This window comes from Capricornis sumatraensis, chromosome 11, assembly GCF_032405125.1.
Source record: "Capricornis sumatraensis isolate serow.1 chromosome 11, serow.2, whole genome shotgun sequence".
Classification (NCBI taxonomy): Eukaryota; Metazoa; Chordata; class Mammalia; order Artiodactyla; family Bovidae; genus Capricornis; species Capricornis sumatraensis.
Genome location: NC_091079.1, coordinates 10035394 through 10051079, shown reverse-complemented (window position 1 = coordinate 10051079; position 15686 = coordinate 10035394). Strand labels below are relative to the sequence as shown.

The 15686-nt window shown below is 40.9% G+C and overlaps 1 protein-coding gene across 3 annotated transcripts in view; it reads left to right on the top strand.

Moving 5' to 3' along the window:
- The window catches only part of SMAP1 (small ArfGAP 1), a 181347-nt gene that overhangs the window by 84986 nt on the left and 80675 nt on the right, over positions 1 to 15686 (top strand). For 2 of the 3 annotated variants that reach the window (XM_068983388.1, XM_068983387.1), the window contains exon 4: positions 4265 to 4340. In XM_068983388.1, coding sequence (XP_068839489.1) covers positions 4265 to 4340 — 76 coding nt within the window. Of the gene's footprint in view, positions 1 to 4264; positions 4341 to 13294; positions 13376 to 15686 lie in introns of all 3 variants that reach the window. The other variant, XM_068983386.1, reaches the window with a different exon arrangement.

Genomic DNA, 15686 nt, shown 5'->3' with positions numbered 1-15686 from the left:
GTTTCTTTTTGTGGGCAAAAGAGGTGTTGTCCTCTTGGTCTCTGTCAGGTTAAGTAAGTCCTATTGTCTCAGATGGCACCTGGAGGCTGGAAAATGAAGATCAGTACTCCCCAGTCTCCAGATTTATTGGTTCTTTAGTTGCTACTTCTCATTTGCTCATCTCTTTAAAGCTGATGATAGGCAAGCCCTCCTAGTATTGATGACGCAACAGTTGTCTGTTTCCTCCTCGCCCTGGGCCTTGTGTTTAAAGACCTGTCAGAGCACGGTGATGGATAATAAGAGCTGCGCGTCGGATAGCAGTCACTCTGTGCCACCCCCTGTCCTGAGGTCTTTCCGCACTTGAGCATGTTTAATTCTTACTGTGATCTTGGGAGGTGAGTCTTGGTATCATCTCTATTTTAAAGGTGAGGAAGCTGAGACAAGTTACACAAGAATACAGGCTAACTTCACTTATTGCATGCTTACTGTTTGCTAGGTACTCTGCTGGGCGCTTTATATATATTATCCTCAATACTGTCAACAACTTTGTGAGATGGAAAATTCTTGCTGTTTTCACTTAGCTAGGTATGAAGAGATCAAGCTTCAAGGTCACAATAACTGCCAGTTAAGTAGCAAGTACTGCTGGTACAAGAAATGAGGAAGTATGTTGGAGACCATCCTCTTTGAGAATTAGTACTATAGTCAGCATATAATGTAAAATTATTCTCAGATTTCTCTTGAAAATCCCTCACATTTGCTACAGTGCCAGTTTGCAGACCCGGAGACCTTGTATAAATCCAGTTAAGGTGTCCTTGGCCCATTAGCATTGGAAAAGAATTTGAGAATCCGTGACTGCAGGCCCAGGAGCCAATTCCTAACTCTGTAAATAAAGTTTTATTAGAACAGAGCCTTACCTATTCATTTATCAGTTTTCTGTGGCTACATTGGAGCTAAAAATGCAGAAGTGAGTAATTGCAGCATAGAACAACTGTCCCACGAAACCTAAAATATGTGCTATTTGGCCCTTTAAGAAAAAGTTTGCTGACACCTGGAATAAATCACTACTACTTTAGGTGAATGAACAGTTAAAGGTTGGGTTACTTTTGAGACCTTGTACAAAAATACACGAGAGCTGCATGATACATTCTTGGTCTAAGAGGCATGTAGGACCTGAGAGCCCCTGAGGTTGTGGCGTGTTCCCTAAACCACAGTGCTTACTCAGGTGACTCCCGTGGAGTTTTGAAAGTTCACTTGGTGGGGTGCTTTGTTTGCTTTTTATGAAATAGTGTTTTCTATTTAATTGTGAGGACTAGCCTAGTGCTTTGTCCTGCCTTAATGATTTAATTTTTATTTTTTTATGTCCTTGACAAACAGATCAAAACTACATCTGATGTAGTTTTTTAAAATTGCTTACTGCTTAGAAAATTTCAGAGAGGTTTTTTAAATCATAAACAGAAGTGAAACTCAGCTATATTTGAATTACTTACTTAAAATACACTAAGTATAAATTAAGATTTCATGTATATCTGTTATTTCTGAAAATTCATATATTTCATCAGATATTAGTATTGTTTTTTACTCTAAAAGATTATATACTTAAAAGTTTGACTGTTTCAAATTCAACATTTCTAAAACTATTATAGTTTTCAATTAATTTTAGTTTTACAATGGTGGTTAAATTATTTTCGATACTGTTCTTAATGAATTTTTTCTCTAATATTAGGGTTTTCTTTGGTCATAAACAGTAATCTTTCCTTTGTCATAAACATTTCATAAATGAGAGTATTATAATCTTTTCAAGCTTTAATATATAGTATATTTTAAATAATATCCAAAATAGACTGCTATTTCTGTCATTAAGGAGGAAAAACATCAGTGTTACTCTCCTCCCTTTAAACATAAAAATTATACTTTAAGAATTTAGATTTTAGTTAAGAAAAGCTGTAGACATACTATGTAATATTTATATCTGGAAGTAACTATAATTGCTGTTTTAAAAATATTATAGAATTTTTAAAAACAATAAACATATTTCACCTGGCTTCCCAGGTGGCGTGAGTGGTAAAGAACCCACTTGTCAGTGCAGGAGGCATAAGAGATGACACAGCTTCCATCTCTGGGTCGGGAAGATCCCTTGGAGACAGGTATGACAACCCACTCCACTACTCTTGCCTGGAGAGCCCCATGGACAGAAGAGCCTGGTGGGCTACAGTCCATGGGGTCGCAAAAAGTTGGACATGACTGAGCGACTAGCTTTAAGAACGTTAACTTGCCTGTTTTGCAGCCTGGCGGGCTACGGTCCATGGTGTCGCAAAGAGTCAGAAACAACTGAAGTGACTTAGCATGCACTCGGCCCAAACGTATTTCATTTCATCCACTGTGAAAATGACATCAATCTAAGTAAATTCTTCTTTTCTCTCCTGTTGTGGCAGTAAATAGTTGTTTCGACAGTAAAAGTTGGTCATATATCCACATTCATCCAAAGGGCTGGCTCTTTTGATTGTTTTCATTTTATTCTCTTAGAAAAACAGAAAAATGTAATATTGAACATGGATTTAAAATCATGTGTGAACTTAGTATTTAGTTTATTTACATGTGAAATAGTTGGAATAAAGCAGCGTTATTGTGTTTTATGAAAATCTTGGGGTGTTATGGTAATTTTTTGGTATTGACTGCCAGAATGTTCACATATCTAACTAATGAGCCTTCTGACAGCTCTGGGGCCTTTGACTTGAAAGGGTCTTCAAGGCTACCTTGAAAATAAAAGTGCCCTCCACATTTGACCTTCTCTAGATAAAATGGCATTTAGTATCGTTAGCAGGAATTAAATGACTAATTCACAAATGAATTTGTGGTGACTAGTAGCATCTGAAAAGGTGGATGCTAGACGTGCCTGGTTTCCAGTCATCACAATACTCCCCCCTTGTACTGTAGAATACCAGAGAACTCCTTAAACTCTTCCTGCCTAGCTTTAGTTACAAATGTAAAAGGCCTCTTTATAGGTTAAGAGGAGAAAAAGAGGTAATGTGAAGTGCCTCTCATATACACAATGTATAGAGAGCTGTCTTTAAAAATGGCTTTCAGTTATTCAGCTTGCTTGATAAATTGAGCATTTAATTTTCCTGTCTTACTTGCCTTCCCTGGACCCTTTGAGCGCTGTCTCTCAATGCCCACTGTATAGTGGTCTGTCAGTTCTTGCTACTACCTGTGGCCTCAGCTGTCAGGTTAAAGCGCTCTTATTAACTTCCAATAAGGAACAATTAACTGAAAATGTACTGCTTTACTGCTTCCGGTTGCTTTTCTTTTAATAGAAGGCTGTGTTAACCTGGGGATCCCCTGAGAGACTGTATTTCAGTGTAATTCGTTTCCTTTGTAGTTCTGTGTATTTTATTTTATGCATTTAAAAGCACTGTCTCAGAAAGGAGTCCACAGGCTTTATTTGACTATCAAAGGGGTTCATGGTACTAAAAAATAAAAAAGTTCAGAATCCTTGATGGAAGAAGTCCCATTTTAGTGGAATATGGTAAAACAGTGGTCGGTTGACTGGTAAGAGAAGTCATCTGTATCAGCTGATCCAAAGCTCCTGAATCCCACTAGAAGTGATTCACCCATCAACAGATAAGGCTGGTCCAGTCAACTTCAGAAAATTAAATAGTACTGACATTGGTTTTAGCTTCTTGACTTTTCCATTTCTAGAAAGCTTTGCAGGAAAAAATTGGTTGCCCTTCTTCTAATATACAGTGGATCCTCACTGATCCAGTCAGAGGCAGCCATGTGTGGCGGGAAAGGACACAAGTACTGAAATCACAGTTGTCTGCTCTTTCCGAGTTGCTGATTCTTCCTCTGTGGTGTGGAAATTATAATATGCACACGACTGGATGGAGGAAAGAGTAAAGGAGAACTGTGGATGGCGCACCAGTATGGCATCTGATATGCTGTGGCTACCACATGAGCGTTAGTGTCTTCATTTAAACTGAAAATCCAAAATGAGCCTTAATTTAGTGTTGGGGGGGTGGATAAAAGGCTGTGGATTGTGGTGGAACTGAGAAATATGCCTTTTCTGTTTAGAATTCGGCTGAGTGGTTTTGTTGAATGGGGAAGATTTCCTGAACGAGATAGATTCTTTGGCAGAAAGAAAAGTAGGTTACAGAATTTAGTTTCGGAAATAGTGTGTGAGGAAAGTACAGACTGGGGAGTAGGAGTATTAAATTCACTTTGTGAAGTGAATAAAGGGGAGTGTACGTGTCACTGAACTCATGCTTTTCCTTAAGTTATCTGTTTTCAGAGCAGTGGAATTTTTCATCAGAGATAAATACGAAAAGAAGAAATACTATGATAAAAATGCTATAGCTATTACAAATGTAAGTAAAATCTTCATCTCTATCACCAGTTGATGTTTGATGAATATTTTGAAATTTTGACATATGATATGGCTTGATTTATTTATTGTAAAAATGTTTAAAAATTTGAATATTGGGAGTTTTCGTCACATAGTGAGCTTTCACAAAGCAGAACTCTTGATTCAGAAAGGAGCATGTTTTTAAGTAAGCATCTAATAACTACTTAAATGGCATTTAAGTTAATTTATGAAATCTGCATAAACATACTAACTGAAAAATTGAGGAGAGAAAATTATTTTATTGGTTTGTGGAAATGAATGGAAAAGGCAGATCTGTCTTCTTCTAAGGGTGTTGGTGGATCTGACCAGATATGTTTATTAAAACACAGTATTTTTTTTTTCCTGAACTGCTTTATCTTACTTTGGTCCAAAATAGAAAACACAATTGTTTGCACTGTATTTGCAAACAGTCAGCAAGGAAGTCTTGCATTAATTATTCTAATGAAATCATGGTGCTGCTCCTATTTATCTGTATTTATCACAGCACCTTCCCAGGTGGTGCTAGTGGTCAGGAAGCTGCCTGCTGTGCTGGAGGCATAAGTGATGCAGGATCTCTGGGTGGGGAAGATCCCCTGGAGAGGGGCATGGCCATGCATTCTAGTGTTCTTGCCTGGAGAGTCCCCGTGGACAGAATAGCCTGGTGGGCCACAGTCCGTAGTTGCAAATAGTCGGATAGTACTGAAGTGACTTAGCATGTGTGAATTGCAGCGCCAGATGGTCTTCCTGGGAAAGTGCTTTGAAGCTTCAGTGCCTGAGAAGCAGGCGCTAATAGATAAATGCCTCTTTAACATGAGGTGTTCAGTATTAGACAAGCTTTTGTTGACCTTGTTCCTGCACAAAATGAGTCTGAAAACGTAACCTTTTGATTGGTTATTATCAAGCATGTGTTCCCTAATAGTTGAGACCTTGCTGTAGTGATCAAATATGTTTTATTACTGTTTCTTTATAAGTTTCTTTTTCTAATAAATTTTCTTATCCCAGTTAAATACCATTTAAGGCTAGTTTTCTCTATTGTTGCAGTCCTTTTTTGGGGGGAGGGGGTCTTTGATTCCTAGATTAATAATAAAGTTATAAGGCATTAATTTTGTGGGTAAGTCATCTGTCAGGCAATTTAGAGACACTAATTTCATCTCATTTTGCAAATAAGCTGGTTTTCCTTTTTGGTACATGTGGAGAAGCAGTAGACTAAAAAATTCAATCAAATATGTGTATTTTGGAGCAGAGGTACCCTTGATAGAGTTTGGGCTGCATTTCTTTTGGATATAGAGAAGGAATCTTTTGAAAGATAGGTAAAAATGGACAAAATAGAGATGTTGATAATGTCCATGAAATTAACTTTACCTGTAGCATTGTGGGGGAAACAAAGGACAAACTCTAAAATGTAAGTAATATATTTTCATTTGAAGTTTTAAGAACTCATTTCAGAATCCAGGGTATGTAGGGGTTTTGGTGGCTGTCTTAGAGTTCTCCCACAGGTATGCAGAGTAAGCCTGCCCTCCCTGGTGCTCTCTCATGGGTGAGTGATAGGGGGACATTGGAAGAACTCTTGAGTACAGACAGTTGTCTTGGGCACTTCCTGGCAGTCCAGTTGTTGAGATTCTTTGTTCCCAGTGCAGTGGGCACAGATTTGAACCCAAGCTGGTGACCTGAGATTCCACATGCCACACATGGCCTGGCTGAAGCCATACATAATAAAGATAACAGTTGAAAAAAAAAAGAAACCTGTCCTGTCGTCTGCCCTTCACTCCCCATAACCGGTGGTGTGTCACAGCTGGCAATATTGATGAGTTCTTAGGCAATTTAGGTTTTTTTTTTTTTTTTTTTTTTTTTGAGTAACAGGTTTTTTGAAGATTTTTTTTTAGACCATTTGCTATGTAGGCCATTTTTTAAATCTTTGTTGAATTTATTACAGTACTGCTTCTGTTTTATGTTCTGTTTGTTTTTTTTTTTTTTTTTTTGGCCCTGAGGTGTTTGGGATCTTAACTCCCTGACCGAGGATCAAACCTGAACCCTCTGCATTGGAAAGCAAAGTCTTAATCTCTGGATCAGCAGGGAAATCCCTTTAGTAGATCTTGAGTAGATGAGGTTGAGTTTTCCCATATTGTTTGCTCTTTTCCAGCAGCAGCTCTTTTAATTTTGTGGCTGCAGTGATTTCGGAGCCCTAGAAATTAAAATCTGTCACTGTTTCCACTTTTCTCCTTCTATTTGCCATCAAGTGATGCCATAAGCTTTGTTTTTTAAATGTTGAGTTTTAAGCCAGCTTTTTCACACTCCTCTTTGACCTTCATCAAGAGGCTCTTTAGTTCCTCTTCACTTCTGTCATTAGAGTGGTGTTAACTGCATATCTGAGGTGGTTATTTCTCCCGGCAATCTTGATTCCAGGTTGTAACTCATCCAGCGTGGCATTTTACATGATGTACTCTGCATATCAGTTAAATAAACAGGGTGATAACATACAGCCTTGTCATACTCCTTTCTCAATTTTGAACCAGTCAGTTGTTCATATAAGGTTCTAACTATTGCTTCTTGACCCACATACAGGTTTCTCAGGAGATAGGTAAGATGATCTGGTATTTCCATCTCTTTAAGAATTTTCTACAGTTTGTTATGGTCCATACAGTCAAAGGCTTTAATGCAGTCAATGAAACAGAAATAAATGTTTTTCTGGCATTCCCTTGCTTTCTCTATGATCCACCAGATATTGGCAATTTGATCTCTGGTTCCTCTGCCTTTTCTAAACCCAGCCTGTATATCTAGAAGTTTTGGATTCAAGTACTGCTGAAGCCTACCTTGAAGGATCTTGAGCATAACCTTATTGGAATGGGAAGCGAGCGCAGTTGTCTAGTAGTTTGAACATTGTTTAGCACTGCCCTTCTTTGGGCATGCGGACTGACTTTTCCAGTCCCATGGTCACTGCTGGGTTTTTCAAATGTATTGACATATTGACTGCAGTACTTCAACAATATCATCTTTTAGGATTTGAAATAGCTCAGCTGCAATTCCATCACCTTCACTAGCTTTGTTGGTAGTAACGCTTCCTAAGGCCCCTTTGACTTCACACTAGGGGATGTCTGGCTCTAGGTGAGTGACCACACCACTCTGGTTGTCCGGGTCATTGAGACTTTTTTTGTACAGTTCTCAATGTATTCTTGCTACCTCTTCTTTATCTCTTTTGCCTCTGTTAGGTCTTTCCATTTCTTTCCTTTATCATGGCCCATCCTTACACGAAATGTTCCTTTGATATCTCCAATTTTCTTGAAGAGATCTCTAGTCTTTCCCATTCAATTGTCTTTCTCTATTTCTTTGTATTGTTCATTGAAGAAGGGTTATCTCTCCTTGCTGTTCTCTGGAACTCTGCATTCAGTTGGGTGTATCTTACCCTTTCTCCCTTGCTTTTTGCTTCTCTTCTTTCCTCAGTTATTTGTAAAACCTCCTCAGACAACTACTTTGCCTTCTTGAGTTTGAAGTATTGAAATTGAGTATTATATAAAAGTTTAAAAACAGCAAAATTCTAACTTACTTTGTTATATGTATATATATGTGTTTACACACGTGTATGTATGAAGACTAGAATTTAGTGCAATGAAAGTGAAATTAATCCATTATTTCAACTTAGAAATTGTTGTGGAAATAATGTTTCTGAATTGTGCTATAATAAAAACGAGTTAGCACTTTTAATTTTATTAAACTCTGACTCATTGGAAAAGACTCTATTGCTGGGAAAGATTGAGGGCAGGAGGAGAAGGGGGCGACAGAGGATGAGATGGTTGGATGGCATCACCGACTCAATGGACATGAGTTTGAGCAAGCTCCAGGAGATGGTGAAGGACAGGGAAGCCTGGTGTGCTGCAGTCCATGGGGTCGCAGTTAGACCTGACTTAGCCACTGAGCAGCAACCACTGTTTATAATTAACTGATGATTATACAGTTTATTAAGATAAATGAATAATAATTTTAAAACTGTATGAATTGCAAACCATTTTAGATACCCTTTCAGATAGGAATGGAAAACTTAGATGATAAATTATCTAGTGGTGACTTAAGATTAATGTTAGATACACAGGTTCAAGTTGGAGTTGTTGCTGCTTCTTTTTGTTACGGTTTTAGTTTCTTCTGTGCGTGGTGTCTGCTTTTTATGGTATTCTTAGGAGAGTTAAACAAGGTGTTCCTGTGGTGTTTTCCGTAGAGGTCTGTATTACTGACTGCTTTATATGTAGGAGCCGCTGGGAGGCTGCTATTGTGGGGAGGAGGAGACCTGCAGGAGCAGAGAGTCCAGGCGCAGTGGCTTCAGCACACGGGCACAGTGTTTGAGGTCTTTTGGGTTAATATCGCCACATTTTAGTCAGCCCTTTGAAGTTATGGGCTTCCAGGTGACTGATGTAGCTGTTAATGGATTTCTGTTTGAAATTTCTCCAGAATTCTGCATTTCTTAGTGCCTTATCCAGTGATTTTAAGGTTAGTAAAAGTTGAGGCTTCTTCTGTGTATTTGGTGACTCTGGAGGCTTAAGTTTGTCAGTCTGTTAACTCTCCTACTGACGAGTTTAATTGGTGATTTCTTTTGTATGATTTATTTATTAGTTCAGTAAATGTATTTTATATCTGACACGTGCCATGGAAGGTAATTTACTTTGGAAGCTATATTTTTTAGATGATTTCTCAACTCCTGAAGAACCTAAGCCTCACAGGATACTGAAAGATCATGAGACAGTCATTTGAGAACTGCTGTGATTAAAATCTCCACTTAAAATATATAGTCAAAAATCTCTAAACCTGGTTTAAGGCAAGTATTACAGTTAATCCATAAGGTCCTTGTCAGTTGTTTTGGAGCAGCAGATTTTCATTTAGATTGAAGGCAGGAGGAGGCAGGGGATGACAGAGGATGAAATAGATAGCATCACTGAGTCAGTGGACTTGAATTTGAGCAACTGTGGGAGATGGTGGAGGACAGAGGAGATTGGCATGCTGCCATCCACGAGGTCACAGAGAGCCAGACGTGACTTCGGACTGAGCAACGGTGACAGCAGCGACAACAAAATCATCAAGAAAATAACATGATCTTTTCTTGGAAACATAAAATGAGCAATTTGCCTGACGACCTTCAAATAATCATGCTGGTATTTTTATAATACTCAGTATCTTTTCAGTGTGTATTTGTTCACCTTATGCTGGAACATGGCAATTGGAAACCTATTTTCCAACTGCCCCATCGATTTTCCTTTTGTAGTAGGTGGGTTTGTACACATGGATTGCTCCGGGAGTTTCTTTGCATACAGTTGACTTTGGTGGTGGCCTTGAGAATACCTTCTGGGCTCAAGAATAGTTGAAGGAAGGGTGATAGCTTATTTATTCCTGAAGGAGGTCATAGATGGGGTAGAGAGAAGGGTGGGAAATAGAGGGACAGTCAAACACGACAGCCACATTTCTCAACGCCGATTCCCAGTGCCATTTTCTAGGTCAGAGTCTTGTCTTCTCTCTGTAAAAGTACTGGAATGTAGTGAAATGAAATTATCATCTAGTTACACAATAAATTCTGAATTTCACAGTGAGTGTAGATAACTTGCATGAGAGTTCAGAGAAGATAGTGAGTAAGTCAGAGCCCTTTCTGAGGACAGTGGGAGCTACTGATGTAAGCCTCCTTTTGTGTCTGTCTCTGAGACGCTCTTGTCCTGTTTTCCTCAACTAAAAGATTTATTGAGACCTGTTGAATGCCAGATGTTGAAGATGGTGAACAAAGTAGGATCAACGTCCGTCTCAGAGAACTTCAGTTGCACAAAGAATACCCATAAGTAACTGACACACGTGCCAGCGTTTGCAGGAGCGCAGCGTCCTGGCATGTGCAAACAGGAGGACCGGGGCGCGTCCAGGAAGGGGGCAGGGCAGGGGTCCCCTGGAGGCGCGTGGGTTTCCAGCAGAGGAAGCAGTGCGGCAGCGATCCCTGCGGCCCAAGCAGCAGACTGGAGAGCTGGCTCCCAGGGAGTCGAGTGCGCCTAGACAGGTGGTGACCGGGTCGGGGGAGGGAGCGGGCAGGGGACCTTGCGGTCTAGTTAAGGGGTTTGGACTCTGGCCTTGTAGAACATGTGTGAATGCATGGTTTATGGATGAGCGGGACTGGAGGACTAATCCTGATGGCAGGTGGTGGTATTCTGCTCAGGTGCTTAGTGGAGAGGGTGGGCAGTGGTCCTGAGAGTTTGGGAAAGAACATGAGAGCACTTAGTTTTTCTTGCCTCTGTATTTTTTTCTTTCTTCCTCCTGCCTGCCCTTTGGATTCTCCCCCATCCATCTCTCTGTCTATTGTGTCTCTTGCTTCTAGCTGTTTACTCTAGGTCTTCATTCCTTGCTTGCATAATGGAGCTTACCCTGCTCATCACTCATTGCTCCTGTGTGGCCACAACCACAGTTGGCATGTAAACCCTTCCCCTCCGCACATGAGGTGCCTTGTGCCCCCTTGCCTCCCACGCTTGTCCCAGGTAGCCCTTGGTCTGCTCTTTGTCACTGTAGACTATATTCGTCGCTGCTGAAGTTTTGTGTAAATGGTATCATACATTGTTTATTCTTGGGTGTCTGGCCTCTTTCAGCATGTTTTTGAGACTTATCCCTGTTTTCGTGTGTCCTGTTAGACTGTCCCTTTCTTATTGGCAGATGGTAGTTTGATTTATGGGTACACAACTGTTCACATTCACCTGTGAATTTTCCTATTGACTTTTCAGATGTCTTTCCTGTTGAACGAGGATCTCCGTGTTTTCTCCTAGCTGGAACATAGTATTAATGCTTTACTTTGGTATTAACATGCTTTGTTAAAAGACTGATATTTACTAAATAGTTATATATTGCTCCCTCTGACTTTTCAGTTCAGTTCAGTGTCAGTCGCTCAGTCGTGTCTGACTCCTTGCGACCCCATGGACTGCAGCACGCCAGGCCTCCCTGTCCACCACCAGTTCTCGGAGCTTGCTGAAACTCACGTCCATCGAGTTGGGTGATGCCATCCAACCATCTCATCCTCTGTTGTCCCTTTCACCTCTTGCTTTCAATCTTTCCCAACATCAGGGTCTTTTCCAATGAGTCAGTTCTTCGCATCAGGTGGCCAAAGTATTGGAGTTTCAGCTTTAGCATCAGTCCTTCCAATGAATATTCGGGGTTGATTTCCTTGAGGATTGACTCGTTTGACCTCCTTGCAGTCCAAGGGACTCTCAGGAGTCTTCTCCAACACTACAGTTCAAAAGCATCAATTCTTTGGCGCTCAGCTTTCTTTATGGTCCAACTCGCACATCCATATGAGACTACTGGAAAAACCATAGCTTTGACTAGACGGACCTTTGTCGTCAAAGGGATAGCTCTGCTTTTTAATACGTTGTCTAGGTTGATCATAGCGTTTAGTTCCTCTTTGCTTTCTGTCATAAGGATGGTGTCATCTCTATTTCTCCTGACAATCTTGATTCCAGTTTGAATCAAGATTCTGTGAACCGTGAGCATCTGAATTTTAAAAGTAGTGAAATCAGTTTATCATCCTCTTAGGAGGAGAAAAAATACTTCTACAGTGAATTATCTTGAATTAGTAACACTCCACATATTAAATGCCCTTATTTCTTTGTTATATTTTTATGTTCAGCTTTTACATAAATTTGGGCCAAAAGGTCTTTATGATACAGGTTACCATCTTAAGTGATTTTATGTGCTTTTTCTAATCTCTTGTTTTCTCCATGTATCTAGCAGGGAAATGTCCAGTGGAATAAATTAGTTTTGCAGCTGGTCTTTAAGGCACAGTTTGTCTTGTTAAATATTTTCTTCTATGTGTAATTTCAGTTAGTTGTCATTGAATGGCTAGTTTGTATACTTTTAACAGAGCTAACAGTGTGCCAGTGAAAACCTGCTAAAGATTATGGGCTTGGGTTGTGACTCAGAATTGCAGCCATAACTAACTCAGTAACAAGCAGATTGAATGAGAACGTACCATCTCACATTGTTATTTTGACATTGCATAATGACCTTTCTGTAATAGCACCTTTCGTTTTTAAAGATTCCTCATAGGCACTATTGATACGATAGAGCAGTATAGAGATGTCAGTTTAACAGCTCCAAAGATCTACTACACATTTGGTAAACGTGTTCAGTTATATTTTGGCAGTAAAGAGAGCAGGAAGATAATGCTTCCATTAAAGTGATCAACTATTCTTGTAGGAATTGGGTAAGATGAGTGAAAAGGCTTTTAGATGAAATTATCTCTGTATAAATTGCTTTTGCATATGTAACTGCCTTTGCATATGTAACTGTCTCCCAGAGCTTTGGGGCAATTCAGCCAGTGCAGCCCTGGGGGTGGGGTTTGTGGACATGGAGCTCCAAGAAGGAAGTGTACGCATGGCTTTTCACTAAGGCTGCTGCTTAGCTGTTACACTGCGTTAATTCACTCTTTTCGCTCCCAGCCTTCTTTCTGTTTTCTTACACAGTTGATTAAAACTTTTGTTAACTTTTACTGTTTCAGCTCTGTGTTATTTTCCATTCTTAAAGCAGTTATGGTCAGTGGGAACAAGATTTCAATTTGTGCTGTCCAGCCATTTGGAACAGTGTGTCAGAGCGTGAGCACTCCAGCAGTAACACTGATGGAAAGAGAGCCGCCAGACACGGTCATTTGTTTCTCAGATACTTTGGGCATGATTTTGTCTGAGTGCATTTTAAATTTTATGTTAGAGTGAAATGCATTTAAATTGTACACTTTTCTGTAATAAATGCTTTTACCTACAGAAATTCCACATGGAAGTACTTGAAAAACAACACTCTTCTTGGTGCATTATTTTCCTTTAACATATTTCTAAGTGCTTCTGTAGCTCAGAAATGCATGAGTGTTTGTTTCTTTCCTGTGCCTATAATTCTGATTACTTTCTTTTTGTTTTTTCCTCCTGACTTCCCACCTGCATTCCACAGATTGCCTCCTCTGATGCTCCTCTTCAGCCTTTGGTATCCTCTCCTTCTCTACAAGCTGCTGTTGAGAAAAACAAATTGGAGGTATGGTGGTGTTCTAGCCAGCTGTGTCCATATGCTCGGTGTGAACGTGCCATCATTTGGGATGCTGTAATAGTTGTTTATGCTTTGAATTGTCTCCAGTATTAAATACATTAAATACAACAATTTTAAGACCACTTTTCCTATGCTGGAGGTAGGATTAAAGAGCTTTAATCTGTATTTTGTTTCAGAATGACTAATTTATTGGTACCATAGATATATCTCAGCAATTAATAAGCAGTTAGTTTTTGGCTGTTGTTTCCATTACCACCTTAGGCTTAAAGGAACTTTGCTGTAATTGCTCTTGAATTCTTTGATTTACTAGGAAGAGTTTTTGGTTAAAAATTTTCTTTCTATGATTCTGTTGTTATAAACTCTTGAACGTTAATGTCATTTTGATTTTTAAGCTGTAGTAATCATCATACAGATACATTGTATGCGTAGAGTCATCATTGTTGTAGAGAGTGATAATTGTTGAGATGTGTGTGGGGTAGGAGCGATTAGGGAGGATGGTGCTATACCATTATGGACTTTTAAAGTCATCCCTATGAATAGTTGAAGGTTTTAATTTTTTTGACTCTTTTATCTTTTTTTGTTATAATGACTATAGTGAATCTGAGACATCCTTTATCTCACACTTTTTCTGTGTCTCCTCATTGCTAAATGGTGTACTTGACATGTGGGGTACAAAGACAGATAAGGTGTATCCTCTGCCCTGGAGACGCTTCCATCTAACCGAGGAAGATGGGGAACCTTAGGGGGGTTTCTCACGCAGCCGAGTTGGGGCCGTGATTGCTGTGCCCTCACAGTGCCGCTCTGGCCCAGGGCCCTCGCTCTGACATGGCTTACACTCTTCCTGGACATGCCCTGTGAAGACTGGGGTGCAGTCCAGACAGAGAAAGTGTCCTGTGAAGAAAGCCTGCGGGCAGAGCAGGATGAGTGGGGTTTGTGGCAGAAGGCGGGGGTGTGGCTGGGGGGAAGCGGAGGGGTGTCTTCCTGGGAGGCTGTTGGCGCGTCTGGGCTCTGACCCGGGGGCCTGGCTCCGCAGGGCCTTCTGCGGGCAGAATGAGCATTCGGAACCGATTTTCACCTCCGGACTGTCAGTGCCACCGTCTCCGGAGGGTGAACTTCGTGCTGCTGGATGTAGAAGAGGCTTGAGGACCTGTTGCTCTGGCTCAGGGATGAAATGATGGGAGCGTGTGCTGGGCTGGAGGCAGAGGGAGTGGAAGGGAGAGTGGTCGTCAAAGACCCGGAGAAGGTCAGGTCCGTGAGGTGTATGATGAGTGAGTCGTGGAGGCGCTCTGGGGGCCTTGGTGACTCCTGGCTGCAGGCCTAAGCATCTCAGTAGATGATGCGCTCTCCAGGGAGAAGGGACCCAGGTTGAGGAGGAGGAGCAGCTTTGAGGTGAGTGTAGGGAGGGGGTGGACTTAAGAGTTGGGTGTTTTGAGTGTGAGGTGACTGAACAACTGTGAGGGGTCTGGCAGGAGGTCTGGAGGCCGAGGAGAGCTCCCAGGTGGAGGAGTGCGGAGGCAGCCCGTGTACACTGTGTTGAGTAGTGGCACGAGAGCAGAGAGCTGGGCACCCTTGGACCTCACAGCACAGCAGGGTTTCCCAAGGAGACAGTGAAGGGTGGTGTGGAGCATGAAGGGCGTGGTTGGAGCTGGAGAGACTTGGGTGGCCAGAGAATTGTAGGGGTCAGGGGTCAGGAGTAGGGACAAAGCCCTGCAGGAGGCAGAGGTGGCCTCGAGGGCGTGAAAGAGTGGCTGTGGTGCCTGTTCAGAGGGTGGAAACCCTCAGGTCATGTGTCTGCTGTGCGGGGCTGGCCGCCAGGTCCTGGAAAGCGGGGTCTTATCCGCCCGAGTGGCATCATCTTGCCTGACAGCATTTAGACACCAGGGAGTCCTTTAGGGCAGTCTGTCAGAAGGTTTATTCATGCTTTTTTTTTTCTTACCCTTTTAAAATTTCTGGTTTTACGTATGTTTTATAATGTGTATAATAGAGTACTATATGTGCTTTACTAATAAATGCATACATATATTGAGTATGTATGCTCACAACAGTTTGAGACAGAAGTGCATAATAAAAAGTTTTAGAGACCATATCTTTAATGAACCCGAGATCTACTTTTCTTTGACTTTAGGACTTGAACATTTTTTCCTGTTCTGTTTTGCAGAAGGTCTCGTATTTCACTATATCATTTGGCTATGTAATAACCAAATTTCAGGAACTACTGTTCTGAAATATTAAACACTGCTGTGTTTTATTCTTGCTGAGAAAATAGTTTAAAACAACTTAGGTTCTCACAGTACTCTGG